Source organism: Poecilia reticulata, linkage group LG5 (genome assembly GCF_000633615.1).
Source record: "Poecilia reticulata strain Guanapo linkage group LG5, Guppy_female_1.0+MT, whole genome shotgun sequence".
Taxonomy (NCBI): Eukaryota; Metazoa; Chordata; class Actinopteri; order Cyprinodontiformes; family Poeciliidae; genus Poecilia; species Poecilia reticulata.
In genome coordinates, this window is record NC_024335.1 from 6,531,029 (window position 1) to 6,554,208 (window position 23,180).

At 36.7% G+C, this 23,180-nt stretch overlaps 1 protein-coding gene and 1 long non-coding RNA gene across 3 annotated transcripts; both read right to left on the minus strand.

The window, feature by feature from the left end:
* Positions 1-5,987: 5,987 nt before the first annotated feature.
* Positions 5,988-8,312, minus strand: mrps16 (mitochondrial ribosomal protein S16). Of its 2 annotated transcripts, none has more exons than XM_008408581.2 (4): positions 8,151-8,312; positions 7,938-7,961; positions 7,019-7,285; positions 5,988-6,262 (listed from the first exon to the last, which is right to left on the minus strand). In XM_008408581.2, exons 2-4 carry the CDS (start codon positions 7,948-7,950, stop codon positions 6,129-6,131), a joined length of 414 nt encoding a protein of 137 aa, XP_008406803.1. In that variant the 5' UTR covers positions 7,951-7,961; positions 8,151-8,312; the 3' UTR covers positions 5,988-6,128. The 2 variants fall into 2 exon arrangements, with proteins under 2 accessions (XP_008406803.1, XP_008406802.1); XM_008408580.2 differs by having other exon boundaries at positions 7,938-7,980.
* Positions 8,313-12,519: 4,207 nt separating this feature from the next.
* Positions 12,520-15,066, minus strand: LOC103464458 (uncharacterized). Its single transcript, XR_533660.1, has 2 exons — positions 14,978-15,066; positions 12,520-12,918 (listed from the first exon to the last, which is right to left on the minus strand). It is a non-coding gene; the product is annotated as an uncharacterized LOC103464458 (long non-coding RNA).
* Positions 15,067-23,180: the final 8,114 nt, after the last annotated feature.

Genomic DNA, 23,180 nt, shown 5'->3' on the forward strand with positions numbered 1-23,180 from the left:
TTTCCATAAACAATCGTCTTAGTAAAATACATTTCTGCCATCTAGTGACAGGAGACAGTAATGGCCATTTAAAATATAAATACAAATACATCGACCCCAGATCTTAAAATAGTAAAAATACATGTTCAGCACAAGAAGCAGGTCTTTCCTTTAAGACCTTTTCCAAAAGAAGAGGACACATTTCTACTGGATACTGGACAGGTTATAGGAGAAATGCTATTATTAAATTTCTCTGGATGGCAGAACCTTCACCTCCGGTACTACTAAGCCAGAGATATATTTGGACAGATTATGTCCCTTAGCTTTGAGCAGGGTCTATTGGATTAAATCTGCCTCTAATGATCTAAATCATCATTTAAAAACTGTTCATTCTGACTCTTTATAAGACTACAGCAAAAGTGATCTCAGATCACCCGTCATATCTTAAAGACCCAACAGCTCCATAACCTTCAATTTGAGCATTGGACTCACAGACTGCAGGCTTACCTCTGGATTAGAGATTATCTGAAAGAAGAATGGGAGCAGAGGATTTACTTATCAGGCTCCTCTCTTGTTGAACCGACTGCCAGCAACGGGTTCAGGAAGCGGACACGCTCTCTAGTTTTGGAACTGAGGTTTGCTGCGGTGAACTCAAACTGTTCATTTAGTTATGAACTGTGGCAGCTGATGTCACTGCCAGTAACTGCTTATAGCTTTGTTCTTATAGCATGCATTCATCCCTCAATGCATTCTGGTTTTGCTGGAGGTTAAAAGAAAGGTACACCTAGGAACAATTTAAAGCAAATAATTTAAAATAGAAGACTAAACAAATGGTGAGGGTCACGTGTATTATACATGTAGGCTTAAAATAACATTTGGACTGGAGAGAGAATTCTCCTTAATTTTTCCACACACTTTGCACAGACCACCAGGCCAATGATACAGTTGTGTCCAAAGTGTGGGCTGGGGGCCATTTGTGGCCCTAGAGGTGATTTTGTGTGCCCCTAGTCCACAATACAAAATGGCAACAACTTTTTTATTTTCAGCTCAAGGATGGTATGGCAAAACAATAAATACAAATAAATAAATTTAAAAAGTCATTCAAAATAGGCTTAGAATACGTTTTTAAGGTATTAAAGTATAACAAATGTCTTTGTTATGACAACTTGACATTAACCAAGAAATCATTACTGATATAAATTTGTTATAAAAGTATTACTGATTGCACTTCAAAAATTAGGTAACTTTATGTTATTAAAGGTAAAGTTTAATCAATAATGATTTCTTGGTTAATGTTAAGTTGTCATAACAAACACATTTTGAATAATGTCAACTTTGTATTAAAAGTGTCATAATTTACCGAATTACGCTTTATGACAACAGTCATAAATATTCATGAAGGCTTATTCATGTTCATGACATGTTCATGACATGTTCATGAAAGTGTCATGACCGTCTTATTCACCCCCCTTCAAATAAAGTGTTACCATAATCTGTTTAAATGAGCAATGATAGAAGGAAATCACACTCACCTCCTTTTTGAGAAAATTTTGCTGTGCCTTCAACAGGCATAATGAGAGTTACAGTCAGAACAACAAACAAGACGGAAATATTCCTCCTCTTGTTCCACGATTCCTGGTAAAGCCACTTTTTCATTTCTCTCTGAATTCGGATCAAGAGAAACCACTAAAACATCTGAAGACACTTGATATCACAGCTTCACAGTAGATGTACAGAAAACTGGATTTGAAGGCGACAATTCTCTAATTCCTTTAAACCTGCTTAGTTTGAATCTGTGGTGCGACTGAAAGCCAATAAAACATTTGACCCAAGTATTAGATCTCTTCTGTTTTATTAGTGATGGTAGCTGGTAAATATAGTTTGTTATTGATCTGGTTCCCACCCTGAACAAACTCTTTCTGTATTATATCACTGCAGAGGTTTTCCAGGTAGTTCTCTCTCTCTCACTCACACCCTGCACTTGATTATTTGCAAAGTCCAAATCATATGAGAAGGTGTGAAAGGTGTGAGGACAAGTATATTATTATCCCATTATTTTTCTCTGAGATAATTGTTTTTACAATGTAATTGTCAGACATTATCTCAAGTTTAAAAATAAATTTATTTAAAAGTGCATTTTCAGTAAATTGGACAAAGTTGGCATGTGATCAAAAAGGCAAATGGAAATTTCCCTCCGACTTTGCTCCTTACAGATTTGTGATAGTATGAAACACTCACTGATTTATTTTGGTATCTTTTTTACAATGTCAGTAATCTATTCTTGATTAATATGCTCTCTCCCTTCTGAAATAAATTAAAATTCAAAAAATTAAAACTACCAATAATTACACAATAAATACAAATCACTACAAAATCCTTCCCTTCCTTCAGATGTTTAAAAGACGTACTGGTTTTGTCATGTATTGAATCTAAGTAAATGGAAGTTCATTGAAGTTTTGCTCATCATTGCAAATTGTTGTTGGTTTTAAACATTAAATGGTTGATTAGGTAAAGTGAAGATAGATTAAATGTTTCCTCCCAGGTCAATATTTCCTAAGCTGTTGTTAAACCAGACATTATACTTTTACCAAATTTTTATCGCAAGTCAAAACTGCTTAAAACCCCCCCGTGATACAAATATAATGTTTTAAAGTTAATCTCTGGAATGCATTAACCTGAGTAGATTACGTAAACTTTTTAGTGAAGATGTATTCCCAATGTCCCACATCAAAATACATGACAAAAATTGAGTTCTGGCTATTTCAACCCTCCGTACTTTCATTTTTTTACGCTGTCAGGAGTTTCGTTCTCATCTCCTTCAGGCCTGAAACTGCCAGCCAAAACAAAATGTTTCCACACAATCTACGAATTAATTCAAATCTTCCAGGTAAAGTATTGCAGTAGTTTCTACAGCTAAAGGTTAAGAGTATTTTTTCTATGTCCTCTGTAAGGACATGTTGTTACCTGAGCCCAATAAATAACATTAAACAGCAAGAGATCACAGAAGTTACAATACATCAGAGTCTAAAACCTATCATATCAGAACCAAAATAAAGAGAAAAACTGTGGGATACAAAGTTTTTAATTCAATTTTTTGAGTATTTTACAACCATTTAACTCCACCATTTATGAAAATACTTGACTACACCAAAATTAATGGAATATAGCAGATGGAGTAAGGAAATTGGTACAAAACAAAACATAAATAAAATATCTGTTGATGTATTTTGGTCCCAATCTGAAAGCTTGGGTCACACTGTTCTCTCACCTATACAATATTATGTGTTTGTCAGTTTTTATTTGGTCCCTCATGTGTGTTTTTACCCTCTTGCTCCCTTTTAGAAGTACATCAGTAAGCATCATTTTCAGAGTCTTTATATATTTACTCTTTCTTCCATCTGAATTTATGTTTCACCTCTTTCACTATTTACATATCAGTCTTTGTGACTATAGATTTTCATTGGTAACAAGGAGAAAATGTTCTTGGACCTAAAAAATAACACTTTTTCTTTGAGTGTAAATTTAATCTGTGCATTCCTTACACTCTGATAATATGCGTTGTGAACAGTTTTTTTTGTGTATGATGAGTAATAAATAATCTTTTCTACTTCATTCTTCCATTCTGGGTCCCTTATTAGTATGCATGTGTGTACATCTATACATGTGGAAGTTTTTTTTAACATGCCCCTGCTGCTCCTGCTCTAGCACCTAGACTTGTTTGCGCCCATGTAGTTATATATTCTGTTGCACATTCACTCTTGAGGGGATTATGCTCATTTTCTCACTCTCCATTTCAGCTGCTACTTGGGGGCAGATAGGTCCAATCCCATTTACATGCAAATGTTGAGGTTCTTTTGCTTGCTGGATTTTTCTAAAGGGGGATCCTTCCTATAGAATTTGACTAGAATGTCTCCAGAAACTTCCACTTTGATTTTGATATCCACTTTGATAACAGGTAACAGGCTCAAGATTTCAGAGTTGTCACCAGGACCGTGTACCAATTGGTCCAGTTGATAGGAGCCCCCTTAGATAACATCAAAAAGGATGGATGGATGAAAAGCTAAAAGATGCAAGATGAAAGTTTTTTTTTTTTTTTTGCGATGCTGCATCATCATGGACATATTGACAACTGAGTTGTGGCCATTTCAACCCTTCACACTTTCATCCTTTTCAAAGTATTGCAGTAGTTTCTACAACTAAAGATTAAAAGTAATTTTCTATGTTCCACTCATAGTTCTCTGTAAGGACGCGTCGCTCAATGAGCCCAATAAATAACACTGAACAGCAAAAGTTCACTGAGAAGTTACAGTGCTTTCATCACAGTCTAAATATAATCTGTCATATTCGTCAGCTGGTCCAAACGAGGATCAGAAACAAAGATAAAGTGTGGGATCCAAACTTTTTAACTCAATTGTTTGAGTATTTTACAACCATTTAACTCCACCTTTTATGGAAAATACTTGACTACACCAAAATTAATGTCATATAGCAGACGGACTAAGGAAATGGGTACAAAACGAAAGGAGGACGGGATGAAATGGCTTCATTAGTACAAATTGTAACCCCAAATATGGTTACAATTTGGAAAAGAGGCCAACTGACAGCCAAAACAAACAAACGAAAAAAAAACCAACAGAGCATAGAGAGCAACATTCCTGCTTATCTTTATGTACGAGTCACTAAATAGAGAGGAGCTTCAACTTGTATTTTGCCTTTGAGGGACTCTGTAGATAAAAAGAAACAAATTATTTGTAACGTTCTGTAGTCTCTGTGTGCCGCTGCGTCTTGGCCAGGATTCTCTTGCAAAAGAAATTTTTATCTAGGTGGGATTGAAATTAAATTTAAAAAATGTTATTATGTAAACAGGTTGAGATCACAGCAGCCAGTATTTGTTTCTTCATCCTTGTAGATTATGTCTGCAATCTGTGCAGGGTCAATTTCTACTAACTTGGATGTTATTGCACAGCTGTTCTTAGATACTAATAGCTGGTCTTGGTTTGAAACTTTTATGCTGAATTTGTGTAAAAATTATAACAAAAACAGGTAGATAATAAAATAGATTTTAAAATATTGAAACAAAACTTTACCTTATGATGCAAACTTTTTCTTTCTCTCAAATATAGATTTTATTAATTTATTTTTACAACTGTTTTCTGTTTTTTTAAATTTCAATACAGAAACAAGAGGGAAGTTTTCATGACTTTTATTGAAATAACATATTAGTTATTTAATTCAGCGTCTGCTCCATAAATAGGTTATTGAACCTATTGATCTCAGTCAGTGTAATAAATTAATCAATAGCAACAAAAAGAAAGGAGCTGTGACAAAGTGAAGATGGTTTTTGACTGACGTCTGAAGAGGTTTTGGTAAAGTCATCCACACCTCTGTTTGCTTTTTAGAAAATCATTGCTAAAATGTCGCAACAGGAAGTCTCGCTTTCTCTCTAAGCTGTGTCATCACTGTGACAATGTTTAACAATTGACTATCACTCAACACTATTAAAGCTGTAACTTAGTTATGGAGACTCAAAGGGACTATTGTCACACATGTTCTAAAGGAAGTAATGAAATTATGAATGTACTGAGATTCCAAAACCTGGCAGTCGGCCATTAACTCCCAGTTATGCCAATTTATCAGTAGCTTCTTCTCTTATGACGAACTGGTTCCTGGTAAAGCGTTGGGTTCATTTTAGTTGGTTGAACATCAAGTTTTAAGGAAGGTTTATAAGGTCTAACTAAAGGCAACTTTTAAAAACCTCCTCATAAATTTATGAATTATAAACCAAAACACATTTTGCCACCATTAAAGACTGAAGACTTCAAGAAAGCACCTTGAAGTGCCCTGCTGCTGAAATGTGCTATACAAACAAAATTTGATTAATTGATTGATTGATAATAAAAACATGCATAGCCCTGCAGTTATCACACATTTTTTTAATAGCAAAAAAAAAAAAAAAAAGATACAGCCTTTGTCAATCCACAATCAACTCAAAGCTGTTGATTGTTTTTCCCAACATTTTGAGTTGTTGATACTTTTGAAGTTAGTTCTTCAAGACGTTAGATCAGTTGCTTTGAGCAGTCCACCAAGAAAGAGAAAACGTGTATTAATAAGTTTTCTTTCAAAGTAACAGCAGCTTCCCTTTAATCCGATCACACGTCAGCCTGTTTCTCCTCCTGCTGAAGGTCCTCTGTCCCTGCGGCAGTTTCTGTCAGCTTCGCCTGAGCTCTTCGACGCTCTGCCTCCGTTACCGTCATGGGATGGAGGGGGAAAAACCCAGACAACCCTATGGACGTGAGAAAGAAAACACGTTTTTTAAACTTCAGAAGCAGACACAGCCCAACTCATTCACAGTGCCTTGCAAAAATATTAATGCTACTAAACTTTCTGTGGATTTACTCATGTTCCAGGTACAAACCGCAAAGTATTTTAGGGGTGCTTCATGAACTAGACCAACCTCAAAGTAGGGAAATTATACATTGCTTTACTTTATTCTTATTTTACAAATAAAAATGACTCAAGTGTGGAGTACATTTGTATTTGGCAGTAACACCAAAAAACCCTAATCCATTGGTTCATGTCCGTCAGTATGAATTAACATTTGACACGTCAAAAAAAGTCGAGGGGGAATAAAAAACACTTAAAAGTTGCATAACCAGTCAAAGTATTAAAAGTATGATTTATAGTCATGAAAATACAGTGCTTAGTTTTATCCATATCTGCACTGATAGATTCTTGAACTTTGTTTCTCCCTTGACCTTCAACAAACCTTCAAATCAAAGCACATTGTCAAGGTGCTTCAGGGAATGTTGAATGCACATAAATATTTGAGAGATAAATATGAAAAGAAATTTTTTTAAAAACTCAAACAGAAGAAAATAAAGAACTTCACAGCAATTTCTAAGGTGCAGGTGCTGCTAAAAAGTTAGGTAAGGATCTCCTTGATTAAAAAATTTCTCATGAATTCACTGAATTTCCCGACAATAAAATTGTGTAATTCTGTCACAGGCTACAATTTGCGTTAAACAAAGTGCGCACACACCTAGAAGTTTGGCCACCGGTTTGGTCAGGTGCGCACCGCAGCCGATCCAGTATTTGATCCGGTCGAAGTTGAAACCGACAAGCTTCTCGTTGTAGATGTTAGGGAGTGGGTCGAAGCTGCCCAGCTGCTCGATGTATTTACCATCCCTTGACCTCTTGTTGTGAGCCGCCACGATGCGATAGAAGGGTCGGTTGGCTTGTTTGTGGCCTGCGAGGGCGAGCCGGATGACGACGTAGCTGGAGTGGTATTTCTTCAAAAGGTGGGACGCTGCATGAGGACATCAGGACAAAAAGGACCATCAGAGGAAAACATGCTTCTGCTTCTTCTTCTGAAATTAACTCATCGCATCAGTGAGATATGGCAAACTTCCACTGATAAAAATTAACTTTCATACAAACAAATTAGAGTTTAGATTCTATTTAACAACATTTTTTTGTAGAAAATGTATTTGGATCAGTGTAAATTAAATAATGCACATCTTTTTTTCCTTTTTTGCCAACAGCTAAAACTGTTGATACTAATTTCTATGCACATTTGCTGATTAACTACTTCAAAGGTAACTGGTGAGCAATAATGAAAAGGATAAAATCAACCGTTTCTCTTCAACATGTGCAACAAATGACAAATATCCTCCAACAAGATGATGAAAACAGAAAATGTGCTGCTTTTTCTGTCTTTCTTGTCTTAATTATGAATTCCCAGAGTTATTTTAGGAATTTATTTGATAAGGAGATTACCAACTTACTGATCAAAGCTGTAAGATGTTACTCATTTTATGTAAAATTATGTAAATATGATCACAAATGCCTCACGAAAAAGATCAAAATAAAGACTATGTTTTCGGTGGTTTATATCTTTTGCACAGTACCTTAGTTAACTGTCTTCTATATTCAAAAAGGAAATTAAATTTTATACTCACATAAATGCACCATGATGAAACACCCTGTAGAAAATAAGACACGCTTAAACGGACATAAATGTTGAGATAACTATATTAGTATGTAGTTTCCTCGGCTTAAAGGAAACTGCAAATGTCATTGAAAATAGCAAAACTACTGTCCAGTTGATGCTAAGCTAGTTTGAAGTGTAAAATAAAGAAATGAGAAACTTCTCAGGACGGAGAATGACGCACAGATGATAATTACTGCCTTTTCCTTTCGATGTTTCGCTCTATTGTTGATCGACCTGCAAATATTACCAAAATGTTTTCTGCCTAACAAGAGAGTGTGACATTTGTCAGGGCGCAGCCATGTTTAACCGGATGTTACGCAGCAGCGTCGTTGGTCCCTATTCTTGACGCCAGATGGCGCCATGGGACCGTTGACCACTGAAAGCTTCATCTTTGTAGATTGATGTAGAAATTCAAGATTTTGTAACGTCGCTACTCATTTACCGAGCCGAAAAATCCAACTTCACGTTTCTCTGTGATATTCATGAGAGTTTATTTTTTTCAATTTTAGTTAAAGAAAAAAAAAAAACAACAACTAAATAAATATATATTTAAAAGAAGGAAAATGTTGAAATTTAAAAGTGGAAATTCTAGTAGTTGAAACAAGAATTAATAAAATAGGAAATATTTTTTATAGCATAAACCTACTACAATATTATTCAAATTTTCACATTGCAATATGGGCCAAACATTTGATGATTTCCCCAGGAATAGGTAAATTGAAAGTTATTTGTTACAAACATAATAATCTTGTAAGCTTTGGGCTGTTGTAACATTTGGTTACATAGTTTTGCAAAAGATTAATGCTAAATTTATATATAGCAATTAATTTTTAGGCAATCAATTATATTGAAGACTATTTTTCAATTCATTTCGGATTAGGTATGCACCAGTCTATCAGAACATCTTTACGAAAAAAAAGTTTTTCTATCTTTTGCTTGATAATCTGAATCAATCAAATTTGTCCCATTTGTATAACAAAAGATGCATTTTATAAACAAGGATGATTTCAGTTAGTAATCAAGTTAAAACTTTGCAACCAAAATCATTTCCCTTTTGTGTTGAACTAGTTTAGTTTGTGGGATAAAAAAAAAAAAGAATATTTACTTAATTTATCWGTGTTTTATTTGTAATGCAGTGTCCTCAAAGTACAAAATCAAACATATTACTGATGACAAACTTCTACAATCTGTAAAAACAAATACATACAAGTAGAAGATAGAAAATATATATGAAACTCTTAGCTATCCTATCACAAATAATGTGACATACATGTGTTATTAATGTCAAAATGATCAATAATGTTATTGTTGCTTATTTAACTTTATTTAGAGACAGTAAGGTTTTTTAAGTTTAAGAATAATGACTGTTTAGTTTAAATTATATATGTAATAACAATAGCGTCTAAGACTCTAATAAAATCACATGATTTTATTGTTATAAGACAGTTTGTCGTGTCTGTAGTTGAACAGTACATTGAGTTTGAAATGCCGACTCCAGGAGAGATGAGTGCAAAGTTACCTGAGTCTGCTCATTAATTCAGGAGCCTTTGTTTGTGCCTCATGTTGTCCRAGAGCACAGATTTCTTTTTTTTGTTTTTTTCTTTTAGTCCGCTGAGAGCCCAACCACCCCGCCACCACTCCCAGTCTTGGAACATGGTGATTTCACACTCCTGTTGTGTAAAGCTTGTTTTCCAGTGTGTGTGACAAACACATGGTTTTCTGTGAGAAGAGGTCACACAAAAGAGATGGGCCCTTGTTTGTAATTCTGAAAATATCATGTCCCAGAGTGACTCTTTGTGCACGAGGCCAGAAATGAGTTCTGAATCGTTTCAAGCAGACAAAAGGAACAATGCGGCTTCGTGCTTTTAATGTACTTATTTGACGAGGACAAACAGGAAGGTAAATTAGGAGTGAATGAGGACGAAACTGCATGAAACGCCATTTGTTCAAGTTATTCAGGAAGGTTAGAAGATGCTGGGGAATTTATTAACTATAAGATGAAGAGGAAATGAGAACATGACTTTTTGTTTTTTACATCCTTTTAGAACTGAACTAGAGGTCTAAATCAGTGTTTTCCAACCCCGGTTCTTGAGCAGGGGTGGACTGGCATATGGGACTACCGGGCATTTTCCTGGTGGGCTGATGAGTTAGTGGGTCGGTGGTTTCGCCCGTGGAAAACCTGTTGTTTTGCAGCGTCATTATTCCTCAAACTGTACCTTCACATTTGTCCTCGTCACCTCTCCTCCACTTGAGTCAGTAAGATCTCCTCAGAGCAAATTCATCCTTAACCAGTCGGCTGGCCTAATTGGTCTTTCTGATGCTGTTTGTTCACTAATAATGTCCGGCCAAATCCGGCCAGCTGGAGATTTTTTTTTTTTTAATGGTAATCTATGCTGGAAATCGAACCTTCAAGATGAGTTATGTATATGTGGCACTATGCAGTTTTGTCTGTGGTACCAGATTATATCAAAGTGAATATTTCATTTCAAATGCAGAAATAGCCACTTACTAATATTTTGACACTGTAGCTTTATCATCGCATTCTGCCACAACATGTTGACATCTGAGGACATTCTTGATCTTGATTTGGCCCAAAATGAAAAGAATTTAACACCAATTCACAGTACAGCCAGATTTATATTGACATTAAATTACACAACCATATGCATGATGTAACCCACTTCTTTTATGATTTTATTTACATGCCACCATTTCTCAACAAAATAAATCTTACAGCCTGGCGTTCAAATTACTTCATCCAACCCAATTACTCAATCTAATGTTATCAGTGTATAAACATCTCAGTCAGATTAACAAGGTGGTACACTGGAGCTTGCCAAAAAATTGTGGTCAATCCAAGTCAGTCAGGAGACTCCACTTTTTGTTTTACTAAAATCCCAAACGTTTGTGGAAGAACAGGGCGACTGGAGGGGAACGATTCGCATTTAACAGGAAGAAAAATCCAGCAGAACCAAAGTCTGGATCTGCTTTGAGCAGTTGTGATTTCAAGGAACAGGAAAGAGATGCAAACACTGACGCACTGAGCTGTGATACATGTATAAAGAGATCAATACAGTCAACATTTTTCAAAAATACAGAACGCATGGAGTAAAGATACCAAAGTGAAGTTATTTACTGACTTTGTACCCTAGAGGATTGAGGTTTGTAACCGTTTTAATTTCTCGTTCCTTTGTCAGTTTCCAGTATTTAAGCTCCTGGTTTTTCATTATTCCTTTGCTGGATTGTTCTGTTCCTCCACTCTTTACTTCACAAAAATGTACAAACCAAAAGGATGTACCAAATGTTTTGTACATCCTTGTTCGTGGAGAGACCACAGGAGAGTCTGTTGACAAGACAACCACAAATCCAATAAACCTTATTACAAGATTTTGTACAAACAAGGATATACATCCTTGACGTTAATCTAAGAAAAATACATTCAAATGGAACAAAATGCAAGAATAAATTAAGAAACTAAACACAAAAGGAATAACTAATGTGACAGTAATAAACACAGAGAACTGGACTAAATATGGCAAGATCTATATATTGTGTCATAAATTAACGAGGAAATGACCAAAACACAAAGACAAAACATAAACAAATAGACCCAAAGCCCAAAGGATGGTGAAACACCAAAATCCAGTTCATGTCACTGGATCATCGACACTCAAAAAAATTAAAGATGTTTTGCACGGTTCTGAACTTCAACCAATTCTTCTGTATCATTTAACAGAAATATGAAACCCAATGAGAAAATTGAAAAAAAGACACAAAAATCCGATTTATCAATGATGTTTCACATGTAAATTCAAAAATAGTTATTTTTGGTTTTTTAGTCACTTAAAGTTGCAAAAATTCATCTGGGGCTCAAAGTAATTTTCTAAATATTTTGTAGCAAATAAATAAAAATATAAATACAAAGGTTTCTGTCATCAGCAAGAAAAATCACATTTCCCTTATATTAGAATTGAGCAAAAATAAAATACAGTTCTGACCTTTGGTGAAAAGAAGAAATACATCAAAATTGTCATTTAAGGTTTTCAACAAGCCAATTTTAGACACAGCAAACATTATGAAGGAGATGCTTTTGTCAGATGAGACCAGATTAATATATATATTTATAGTTCCTTGATTTTTACCTTGTATGATAATATTTACTTAATATATGCATTAAGTAAATATATTAATGCATAAGTAATATGCATTAAGCCAGAGATATTTGTCACAAATATCTCTGGCTGGTTAATAACATTGTATAAGACGTTAATACAAAGTGGTGGATAATTGTGCATTTGTATTCAGATTCTATAAATAAAGGCAGAGCTGCCCATTGCCCTCCAAAGTTACGTAATTACTAAACAGTCAACGTGTTTGTAATCAAATCTCAGGTATAGCTTCTCTCTGAAGGCCTCAGCGGTTTGGTAGAGAACATTAGTGAATAATTGTGAAGGTCAAGGAGCGCAGCAGACAGTTTGTTTGTCCATGTTTCAGTTTGTTGAACTGGGACCATGTACAGGAGCATTAATCTGAAAGAAAATATCCCTTACTCTCAAGCACAAAGTATTACAYAAAGAACAGTGCAGAAACAGTACAGAGTACATACATGTATTAAGTCATTAAAATGTGCATGCCTGACTGAAGTTCTCATTTAAAAACGAAAAACATCACAATTAATGAAAGTGCTGCTAAATCTTTTAAAGCAAACTAAAGTTATAAAACAGTATCCCAATTTTTAAACATCTATCAGAGAAACACTTAATCTACCAACCAAAAATGAAAAGCGTATCAAACAGCTGCAAGTACATGATCTTCCACTTAAACCGGGCGGTTGGACAGAAGAGCAAAGATCAACCAGTAAGAGCATGGTGACTCGGGAGGAGCTGCACAGATCCACAGTAGAGTCGGTTGCCAAGACAACCACAAATCCAGCACTTTGTAAATCTGTCCTGGGAAGAAAAAAGTCATATGTAAGGCACACATGAAGATCCTCTGGCCAAATGAGACTGAAGTATACATCTGGGCGTACATGTAAAGGACAATGCACATTCTGCTACAAAGCACAGTGTTGGCAGCATCATGCTGCGTGGAGGCATTTCTTCACAAGGGAAAAGATGAATTGAGCAAAATAAAATATCTGAAGAAAACTCACAAGAGAATCTCTGCCCTCCTTTCTCTCCCTCTTGTCTCTTTCCGTTTAGGTTTAATCGGTTCTCAATAAAGTTATAAACTAATTAAAGTATTAGCAGGTATTACTTCTTGCATTTCTTGTTTAGTCGCTGTTAAAACTTTATATCCCTCTTTGGGAGGTTTTGCAACTTATTTTCTTTGGATAATGGGCAAGACTGCAACTTATGCAGCACAACCTTTTCTCTTGATAGCCTAACCAACTTGACAAATTTGTGAATCAATAATGCAGCATTGCAGATGTGCGTTTTGGAAATTGTTTTAACAATTTACTCTGGAAACATGCAAAACTGTAAGGACTAAGTGCCTCAATTTCAAGTATGAGAAATGGTTAATGGTATTTCAAACAAATCTAATTGGCTCTCACACGTCTTTAATTGGAAAGAATAACAAGATTACAGGCGTATTAGTTTAAAAAGATTTGAGAATTTTGTCAGTATGGTTTGTCACAAGAATAAATTAAGCAACCAGGCTGAAAACTCTGTAACGAACACTCTCTTCCCAACAAGAGGGCTGGAATTTCAAGAAAGAAGGATCATTACTGCGCTGACCATGTTTCTTTTTTTTCCTCTTTGTGTGGAAAATTCAGAAAATGAATAGAGGCTTTACACAGTTAGGCAGCAAACAAAATGCATCTTACATGGTGAATCGGCGATGCATGATTATCTGAACGGTGACATTGATTCTGGTTGTGGCTCACCCTCTCTCGTGAGGACCTCATGCTCTTTGGGATACCAAGACGAGTTGTTCCTCCTCTAATCGTCTGTGACAGCTCAGTTAGCGCCGCTCAGATGACCAGATATTTTACTCAGGAAAAAAAAAAAGGCGAGACTGCTCTAAATGACGAATGCTGCTCCAGACTATTCAGGCAAATACGTTTGAATTTAATGTGATTATGTGGAACATGTTTCTCCTACCTTCTACACATTGAACTTCCTCAAATATTGAGGACATGTGGGTGTTGAATTACAGCAGCCCTCTTAATAATTACAATTCTTCATGAAAGTACTTCGGYGGCTTCGAAAGTAAATAAACTATTAAGCAAGAAAGTGTTGTGTTTGAGTCAGTTTGGTTTGCGCGATTAAAATAAGGACATAAATAAAATTGAATGCTGTTTTGACCACGCTAAGCAATGACGAATCACCAGAATTAGAATGAGTCAATTAGGAGCTGTGACTCACTCAAATGTCTGCCTGGATTATTTTTGGGATTGTGCTTTTGGGAATCCTGTGTAAATCCTTGCAACACAAACACATCTGCTGTTTACCTCGGTGTTAAAGCTGGAATCTGTGTTTTCAATTTTCCCAAAAGTCCCTCTAATCGGCACAGCCTGCGTCACTTTTGCAAAACAAAAACACAATGAGGTGGCAGTAGATTAATACATCCATCTGAGTCAAGGCTGGGTCCACCTTGGACAGGTTGCTGCTCAATCACAGGGTAACACGGAGATGTTCAAACTTTGAATATTTTTGAGGTGAGGCAGCAGCGCTAACAGCTGCTCCACTGTGCAACCCTTGGCAGATAAAGGGAAAACTTTTTATGGCCCTTTTAATTCATCAGTGGAAATCATTCAAATTCATTTTTATCGGTTCTTAATACATGGTTTTGAACTGTCAACATTCAAACTCTGCACAGAGAGGTCACAATCTGGATTCAAACCAAAGACTTTTTGCTATGTTACAGCAGTTCACCTATTTATAATGTTGTTGGAAAGTTGTTGTTTTTGTCATTTTAAATAAGACAAAAATTATAAATCTTCTTCTTAATCATTCCAAAGTTGTCTATGTGTTTGTGTTATGTTTTAAGCCAGTTGATTCTTACCTTTCTGTGATGATTCATGGTGATTTAGTCACAATGACAAATGAATCCATTCATAGTTTGTGCTGATGCCCTTTTTCAGTTTCTGTCTGTACACAGAGAGAGTATTTGGTGAGAATATTAATAATCGGATTAGATCCAAGTCATTGGTTAGCAGTTGGACATTCTGGACTAGTTGAGAAAACTCTGAATGTGGCTGCAGCAAACTGTGTTGCAGAAGCATCTCTGGGGGTCTGGTTGTTGTTTGTGATGAACCAAAAGGCAGACCAAGAAGTAAAACTGACAGTGGCTGGCTTGGCAAAGAATGTAGGAAGGACAGATGTGGAGAAATTTTTCCTGATAGGAAAGGCAAACAGTTGTAGATTCAAGTCTTGTCAACTGAAAGCAAATGAAATCAGCTCAGCAGCTTCTCCTAATGAGCCAGCCTGATGAGATGATCAGACTCAGGTGTGGAGCTGCAGCCTGGAAGCTCCACAACCCCAGAGCGGATGGACACAGAGGAACTGGGAGAGAAACACACAAAATGTTCCTGGAAATGAGGTGAGGAGACTTTGACAACATTGAAATTCTGGACAGAAGTGTAAGGAGACAACCATGAGCTTCTCAGCACCCCTCACTGTTCTCTGCAGTGTGCCATGCAAATTCAAAATCGATTCACACTTTGGGTTCAGCTACTTTGAAGAGAAATGTTCTTCTTTTAGTAGCGTTTGATAACCTGACCTTAACTATTCAGCCACTTTGAGAATTTGAAGTTTTGCACTGTTCTGGAAAACCTTGCAAGACTATGTTGTTATGTGATTGACCTACTGTTCACTTTAAACATATGGTGCAGAAGCAAAATAAAGTCATGCACATCCTAATTATGTTGTTTTTGCTTTTTTTTTTATTTCCTCCCTGTGAGAACCAAGGAGGAAAAACAAAGACGAACCAAGAGGAGGAAGGTAAACTTCCACCTGGAGGAGAGTCTAACAGCGTGAAAATACTGTCCGTCTTAATGCTTTTCCACAGTCRAACCATTGTTGTCTCTTCAATTCAGTTGCATTTTTTTTAAATGGGGAGTGAAGTCATATGAGTATTCTTAAGAAACCCACATGCTTAATGGGAGAGGATTCAAATTATGACATGCAATCCTGGAAATCATTCTTGGAAATATGTGGACCCTGTGATGAGCCAGCAACAGATGCCCCGAGACAATGTTTATGCGTGCAAAAGAAAATGATTATTACTTGTTTCTAATATGATCAGATGATTATTTCAGAAAATCCCAAATGATATTGGACTGATTGGTAAATGCAACTTCCAATTTTCAAGCAGTCTAACCAAACGAACGCCTCACCTCCATGCTGTTGCTTTCACTATGAAATGAATGCATTTTATTAGAACAAAGAAAATTACGATTCCTTTCATATTGGAAGCTTTAGATCTTCTCATGATGCACATCAAGAGAGGAGGCCTTTAACTTTGCATCAACTATGGCATCCCAACCACATAGCTGTTTCATGTTGTTATAAGTTTGTTTTTGAAAGCACCAGCATATTCATAAGATTCTTGGGCTTGGTTAGTCTGAATAATGGACCTTTTCAATCACAGATGCCGTGTGACTTCTACACTGTCAGCTCTTTGTGATGCCATCTTCTTTTTTAAGCATCTGTGTCCAGCATGAGGAGAGATAGATGTTATGGTTGCAGAGAGCACCTAATGGGGCGATGGGATTCAGTCACAGATGGGGTCAAGTGATCTGCCTTTTCTGGAAGGATCTTTCAGATGGTTGTGGTGAGACTAATTGTGATAGCATGCAAAATGGAGCCATTACTTTTATCTTTATTAACAAAGAGACTTTTTCTTTTTCTGTTTTTCTTCTATTTTTTTTTTGAGATTTGTCAACTCTTGCAGCCACTGATTGAGCCAATGATACCCTGTGTTCTCTGTAAATGGGAGGCATGTGTTTAATTGCCAAAGCCAAAAAAAAAAAGAAAAAATAGTGAATGATGTGAAAATAAATGCATATTTTGAATGTATTTCTGTTTATAGTGAACGTCACAATATTCTAGGGTATAAATATCTTCCATCATTTATAAACCAAACAAGAGCGTCGCACTGATTGCCTTCCCTATGATTAAGTACTTCAAGTTGGACTTAAAGCCACAAAAACACCCCAAATTAGACTTCATAAAAGCAAAGTCTGTTGGGTAGTTGTATATGTCTTCATGGTCAAATTGTCATAACAAGGTTTTAAACTACGCTTTCCATCCACTTTGACTCACTTTCTTTGGAGGTCTTGATCTCCAGCGACGCTGAAAATAGGAACTTACGCAAAAAGACCAATAAACTGTGTCTTGTGATTTTGTAAAAAAAGAAAAAAAAAATAGTTTGAAAACCATAAAAAACAAGAACAAAACAATTTTTGAGTGAATAAGAAGTCGTTTGGATAATTTTAAAAGTGAATAAGGTATCTTGTCTCTAATAGTTGTGAAATGTTATAAAATGTAATAAAACAAATTGCACATTCAACTGCTTTGCTGCATTTTTTTTTTTACAAATAAATAAGAAACTATAAGTTAAGCAGCAAATGTTTTTGTCTTTTAAAATGTTATATCTTGATAAAAGTAGTTGACATATAGCCTTCTTGGACACTTAATGTTTCATTTTTGGTATTTCAAACGGTTGCTTAATCATTGTAACTAATACTTTTTCACCAAATCAAAGAAGAAAAAAAAAAAAGCTATTTTACTAAGTGGAGAGAAAAAGCATGGACAAATCTGCAAAAGGGAGATATTCTTTGGTAATTACTTGAAATCAAATTGCAGAAATCATAGAATGAAATGTTGGGATTCCTATGATGTTTAATCAAAGATGTTATTTCTCTAAAGAATATTTACTAATGCATACTGTACATTTGTTTTAAATGTTGAGTTAAATCTGTCAGCACTCATTTTGTTTCGACATGAAACTGCTTAATTATAATACACCAGCATTTTCAATGGGGCTGACTCCTCTGTCCGAACCATGGCTGCAGTTTTGAGAGAAGGTGATTCCAATCTTCACTGAAATCTGCTGTTTACTTTTCATGGCGTTTCATGCAAAAGTATTCACAACCCCTGAACATTTTGCGGCATATGACAACGACAAACCCTGATGGTTGCTTTACATTACATACGACAGAGCAACATAAGTTAGTGTATTAATGTGAAGAGGAAAGAAAAGGATTTATGGTTGTCAAATATTTTTACCAGTTAATTTCTGAAAAGTACAGATACCGTATTTTCTGTACTATAAGGTGCACCTAAAAACCTTCAATTTCCTCAAAAGCTGACAGTTGACATTCCCTTTAGTGCAGCTCCATCTAGTGGATGCATAATATAACTCCAGCCTCTACTGTAGCGTCTATTCTATGCGCCTTATATTTGAAAAAAGTTTTTAAATGGGTCATTCATTGAAGGTGCGCCTTATAATCTGGTGTGCCTTACAGTGCGGAAAATATGGTAAATAAGTTCAACGCTTCATAAAACCAGCTTTTGTTGTTATTTCTCTAAAAGCTTTTCAAACATGGATAAAGAATTTCTTTGCACAGCTTTTAAAGTGTTATTAGATAGAAACTGAGTTTATGTTACAACTTTGAGCGGCTGAATTTTCAGGGTTGTTGTCCTGCTAGAAGCTGCAGCATTTAGTTTAATATTTTGTCTTTGAAATTATGTCCTTCTTTGTGTTTACAACAGAAAAAGCATAAAAAATCTAACTTAAGTTTGCAACTGTAGCGCGAAATGTAGAGCAGTTCAAGAGGTTTGATTAGATTACCAAGGCAAGATTTGTTAAAATAAATAAACTAAAATAAATAGCTTCATAAATCAAACTTTATTGAAAGAGCACTTTTATTCCAATCAGATCTAAAAAAATAAAGGATTTTTAAAGGTCAAAAACAGAAGGAAATAATTTTCTAATTACACATCATACAGAAAAACAAAAAATGTGTCAAAACAACAACTCCACTGTCAATCACTGTTCGGCAGGGATTATAAACCAATTAACAGCATCCAAAAGTGGCCGGGTACCTCAGCCAGTCGTAGGTCACATTTGGTGATATTGGAGCAGCACACTGCTGTGTGATTTCTGCTATGAGAGGTTGTGACCTGCCTCCTACGCCGCTGCTCTCCCCAGACCTCCACTGGCAGAGCTGAAGCGGCGGAGCCACACTGGTAGGTTGTGTGAGAGGACAAGCGGATTTGGCATGCACATCAGAGCGTGATACCCAAGCATTTTGGTCCTATCACATGCCACACACACCGACTCTCACACACTCTAAGAGAGCATTTCTGGTGGCGTAAAATGGATTGTAACACTGGCCACTGTTATGAAATGATGCCAGCAACTCATAGTGTCCCTTTTCAGCCAACTCAATCAAAGGTCTGAGTGTATTTGTACCATGTTGTTGTTGTTGTTGTTGAAAGAAGTGGTTTTACAAGTGCAGTTATCTTTACAGTTTAACACAGTCACTTTTTAGTCAAATCCAGCCGAAATGAAATATTTGCATTCACTGTAGAAGGATAACAATATAGAGTGCTTTTTAGGATATTTTCTTTTATTTATTTAAGGTCAATGTTTTAATAAACAAGATTATTTTTACAATGTTTAAGTTAATTGGAGGCACACCTCACACACATGACTTCTTTAAAAATGAACCGTCCTGCAGTCTCAGCATGACGCTCAGGAGGAGCACAGCAAATGTCACGGTCGGACAGCGGGGCGAGTGGGGGTGTTGTCCCTTCAGACCTCAACTTCCCAAACCACACACAAAAAAAATTCATATTTTTAAACACTTATTTAAAGGAAGATAAAAATCAGATAAAATCATAGGAATAGACATTTTCTGGAAACATTGAAGCATGTCAATATGTCAACACTTCAGCTATTTCATCAAAGCTTGGACATAAGAGTCTTCTAAATGAACATTTACTTCAAGCATAGCACTAAATTAGTTAGAAAGCTGTGACAAAGTCAATCTTTTGGCAGAGCTGTAATAATTTTTGCAAGCCACGCGGCCGACAAACCGGATTTTGTACCAGTTCTGTTCCAGGAAACTATTCAGTTCAATTTATACGGCAATTCTGTCAAAAACTGGGAAAATTTATGTTAATTACTGAGCTTGAAGAAACTTTTTAAAAACCTTTCACAAAAAGAATTATTTCAGTCATTCCTTAGGCATTTAGCAAACAGAAATATTTTAGCTAATCCAGACTGACCTAAAAGAGGAAAAGTTTAGTTCGATTTAATGTCTTTTTTTTTTTTTTTTTTTACAATTTCAGTAAATATCTGGTTTCATCTGGAAGCTTCAATTTGACAGATACGTTTAGTTTAATTAGATCAGCAAACATTGCAATCACTAGAAAAACCCTTCTGGTTGTGTTCTAGTCGAACCTTTGAAGGGATTTTGAGGCTAGTGAAGGATATCATCGGGGATACATTTTTCTAAAATGCTAGTTGACTGATTTAGTCTCACACACGCTTCAGGGAAATCTGCTCATCTGTGATCTTAAGGTGTTCATGCAACCTGTTTGTTCAACACCCAGTAGCAACATGCAGATTGTTTTTTTTGTTTTTTTTTTAAGTGTGTAACTGTAAAAAATGCCCGTCTCCAAGGATACTGACACTAAACCCAGAACAGCCATGTCTTAGGGACATTGTAGGCGGCCATGACAAGTTATGCCCCATTTAAGATGTTGCATTATCTCAACGTGTTTGAGCCGCTCTGAAGCAAATCATCAAAGACATAAAATCAGCAGTTGGCTATGATATGGTACCTTGTTTACGTGCAACACAGACAAGCAGGCTTCGCATTAAAACTCTAACATCATCCCTATATAAACAAGTGAGAAATAAAGTGGTGTTTTCGGAGTGTAAGTGTGATTTCACATGACAGAGGAGCAGAAAGGAGAGCTCTTTCGGCGTTAAACGGAAGAGGGCAGGTGAGCCCTGCTGCGGGGCGATAAGAGCCTCGGGGAACATCCAGACAACACACAGTCCCTCCGCTTTGCTTCAGTGAAATAAAGAAGAAACTGTTGCACTTCCTGAAACACTCACCATCATGTGCTTTGTGTTTTTCGCTTATTTAATCCCTGCCGCTTCAAAGTGTGGGACTGCCCTCGTTTGCAGACTTAAGATGGTTTGTCTCCGCTCAGTGGACGGTCCGCCGTCTCCTCCCCAGTGGTTCGTCGTCAGACTAGGTTTGAATTTTTCTATCTTCTCCTCTCAGGCCTCAATCTGCAGCGTCAAGTCACGAGTTTGTGCCGTCTGCTGCCAGGAGAAGGTGTTACTCAGGATAAACAGAATTCACACTATAATGAGCGACGACAGGATGTCACCCCGTCTGACACAAATCAAACTCCAGCCACCGTGCTTCCACCTCTGTACCCACCTGCACCCATCCAGCTGAGACGTCCCCCGCTCCCCCTCCTCTGGTTTTGTGATGCCACCCGCAAAACTTATTTTGGCAGATGCTGTTGCAACAAAGGAGCAATATTTACAATCACATCTTCAAAGCTTGGCCAGATATAATGCTTTTGTGTTTGGTTCTCACCAAAGTTTTGCTAACCTGTTGTGTCTCACGCATTTGTGTCCAGTCTTACGGCCCGAGAGCTTTCCTTACTAAACGTATCTACGTCTGAGGGTTCTAAAGCAGTGCTCACCATCTATTTAGGCTTACAATGCCTTTCAAAACTATTCGTACCCTTCTGACTCATTTTTTCACACTGCACTATTTCATAAATAAAATCCGAATTTAATCTCTGTATTAATCCAGCAGTTTGGTGAAGGCCTCAGAGGTTTGACGGTTCTCTGATCAGACAAGGTTTTTATTTGGCATCGATGGGGAAGCTGGCCACAGCTGATTGAAAAATTGTGGAGCTGAGCACAGAGCAACAAACTCTAAGATTCACCATCCAGCAGGGAAACGGCACGGGACATAAACCCAGAGCTATGATGGAGGGGTTCAGATGAAGCATCTTCATAAACTAGAATGGCCCAGTCAAAACCCAGTCTGGATTCCAGTTAATAATCAGTGATGAGACTTAAAAATTGCCTTGCATCCAATTTGACTGAGCTTTGGGTGGAAGTTTCACAGAAAGGAAATTCAGAAAAGCTGCAGCTGTATGATTCTTTACTCAGGGGTTGGAGGGCTGAATATGAATGTAGAGATTTTACATTACGCTGTGTCATTGTCCTTCCACTTCACAGTCAGACACAAGACTTGGGCCTGTTCCACTACGTAAAATAAGAAAAGTGAAAGACAACAACATGAAGTTTGTAGTTATGATGTGACATTATATGAACAAGTTGAGGACTTTGTAAGGCACTAAAGGGATATAGATTGAATTCTCAGGGAGGGTCGAGTGTGTGTCCCAATCCAGAAAACCGGTTCTCCCTGGTTCTGCCTGTCTAATGCCCCATTCTAAGGGGTTAGCTTATCCTGAGCTATCTTTGCAGCTGCTTCAGGCTTAGGCTGCCTGAGAACAAACTGACCACTTCTCCTCATTTTCTTCTTCTACTGCTGCCCATTTGTCTTTTATTTCAACTGCTAACTTTGTTTTTTCACCGTTTGCTTGCATTCTGTTTGCCTGTGTTGCCTTCCTGAAGGAGGACATCGGCTGGGAAAAAGTATATTGCCAACAATTAAACTTTCTCCCTCTTCTGACATGAACTTTGCAGTTATCACTGACATAGAAAGTACTCCTGGGTCAGTTCTACTGTTTCTTTTTGTGTATCTGCTCTGTCACCTCATGGCAGATAGTTGCTGCCTTGAACTGAGCCAGGTTCTGTTGGAGATTTCTTCCTGTTACAGGGGAGTTTTTCCTCTCCACTGTCGCATGCGTGCATGATCGGTATGAGGGATTGATGGAAAGTCAACAACGCAATACAAGTAATTGTCTATTTGTCCAGGAGGAGTGAATGCAGCAAGTCAGTGACTCCATGCAATCTGCTCGGTTTCCTTAGACAGAAAACTTTTTAAACGAATATGAATAATAAATTGAGATTAATACTTGATATCTAAGATTAACTGGAAACCGTGTGTGTGTGATTGAAGTGTCTTGAAGCAATATTTGTTGTGAATTTGCACTATATAGATGACCAGGAATGAATTACATTTATAAGTTAAAGTTTATTAAAGAGGATAAGAACATAACTGTAGTCATTTTCCACCACACGTAACCGATAT

Excerpts from the sequence above, each read along its gene's own strand:
- mrps16 (XM_008408581.2), bottom strand. Across the intron at positions 6,263-7,018 it reads ACCGGTGGCCAAACTTCTAG|GGTTGTCTGGGTTTTTCCCC; the intron begins GTGTGTGCGCAC and ends TCACGTCCATAG.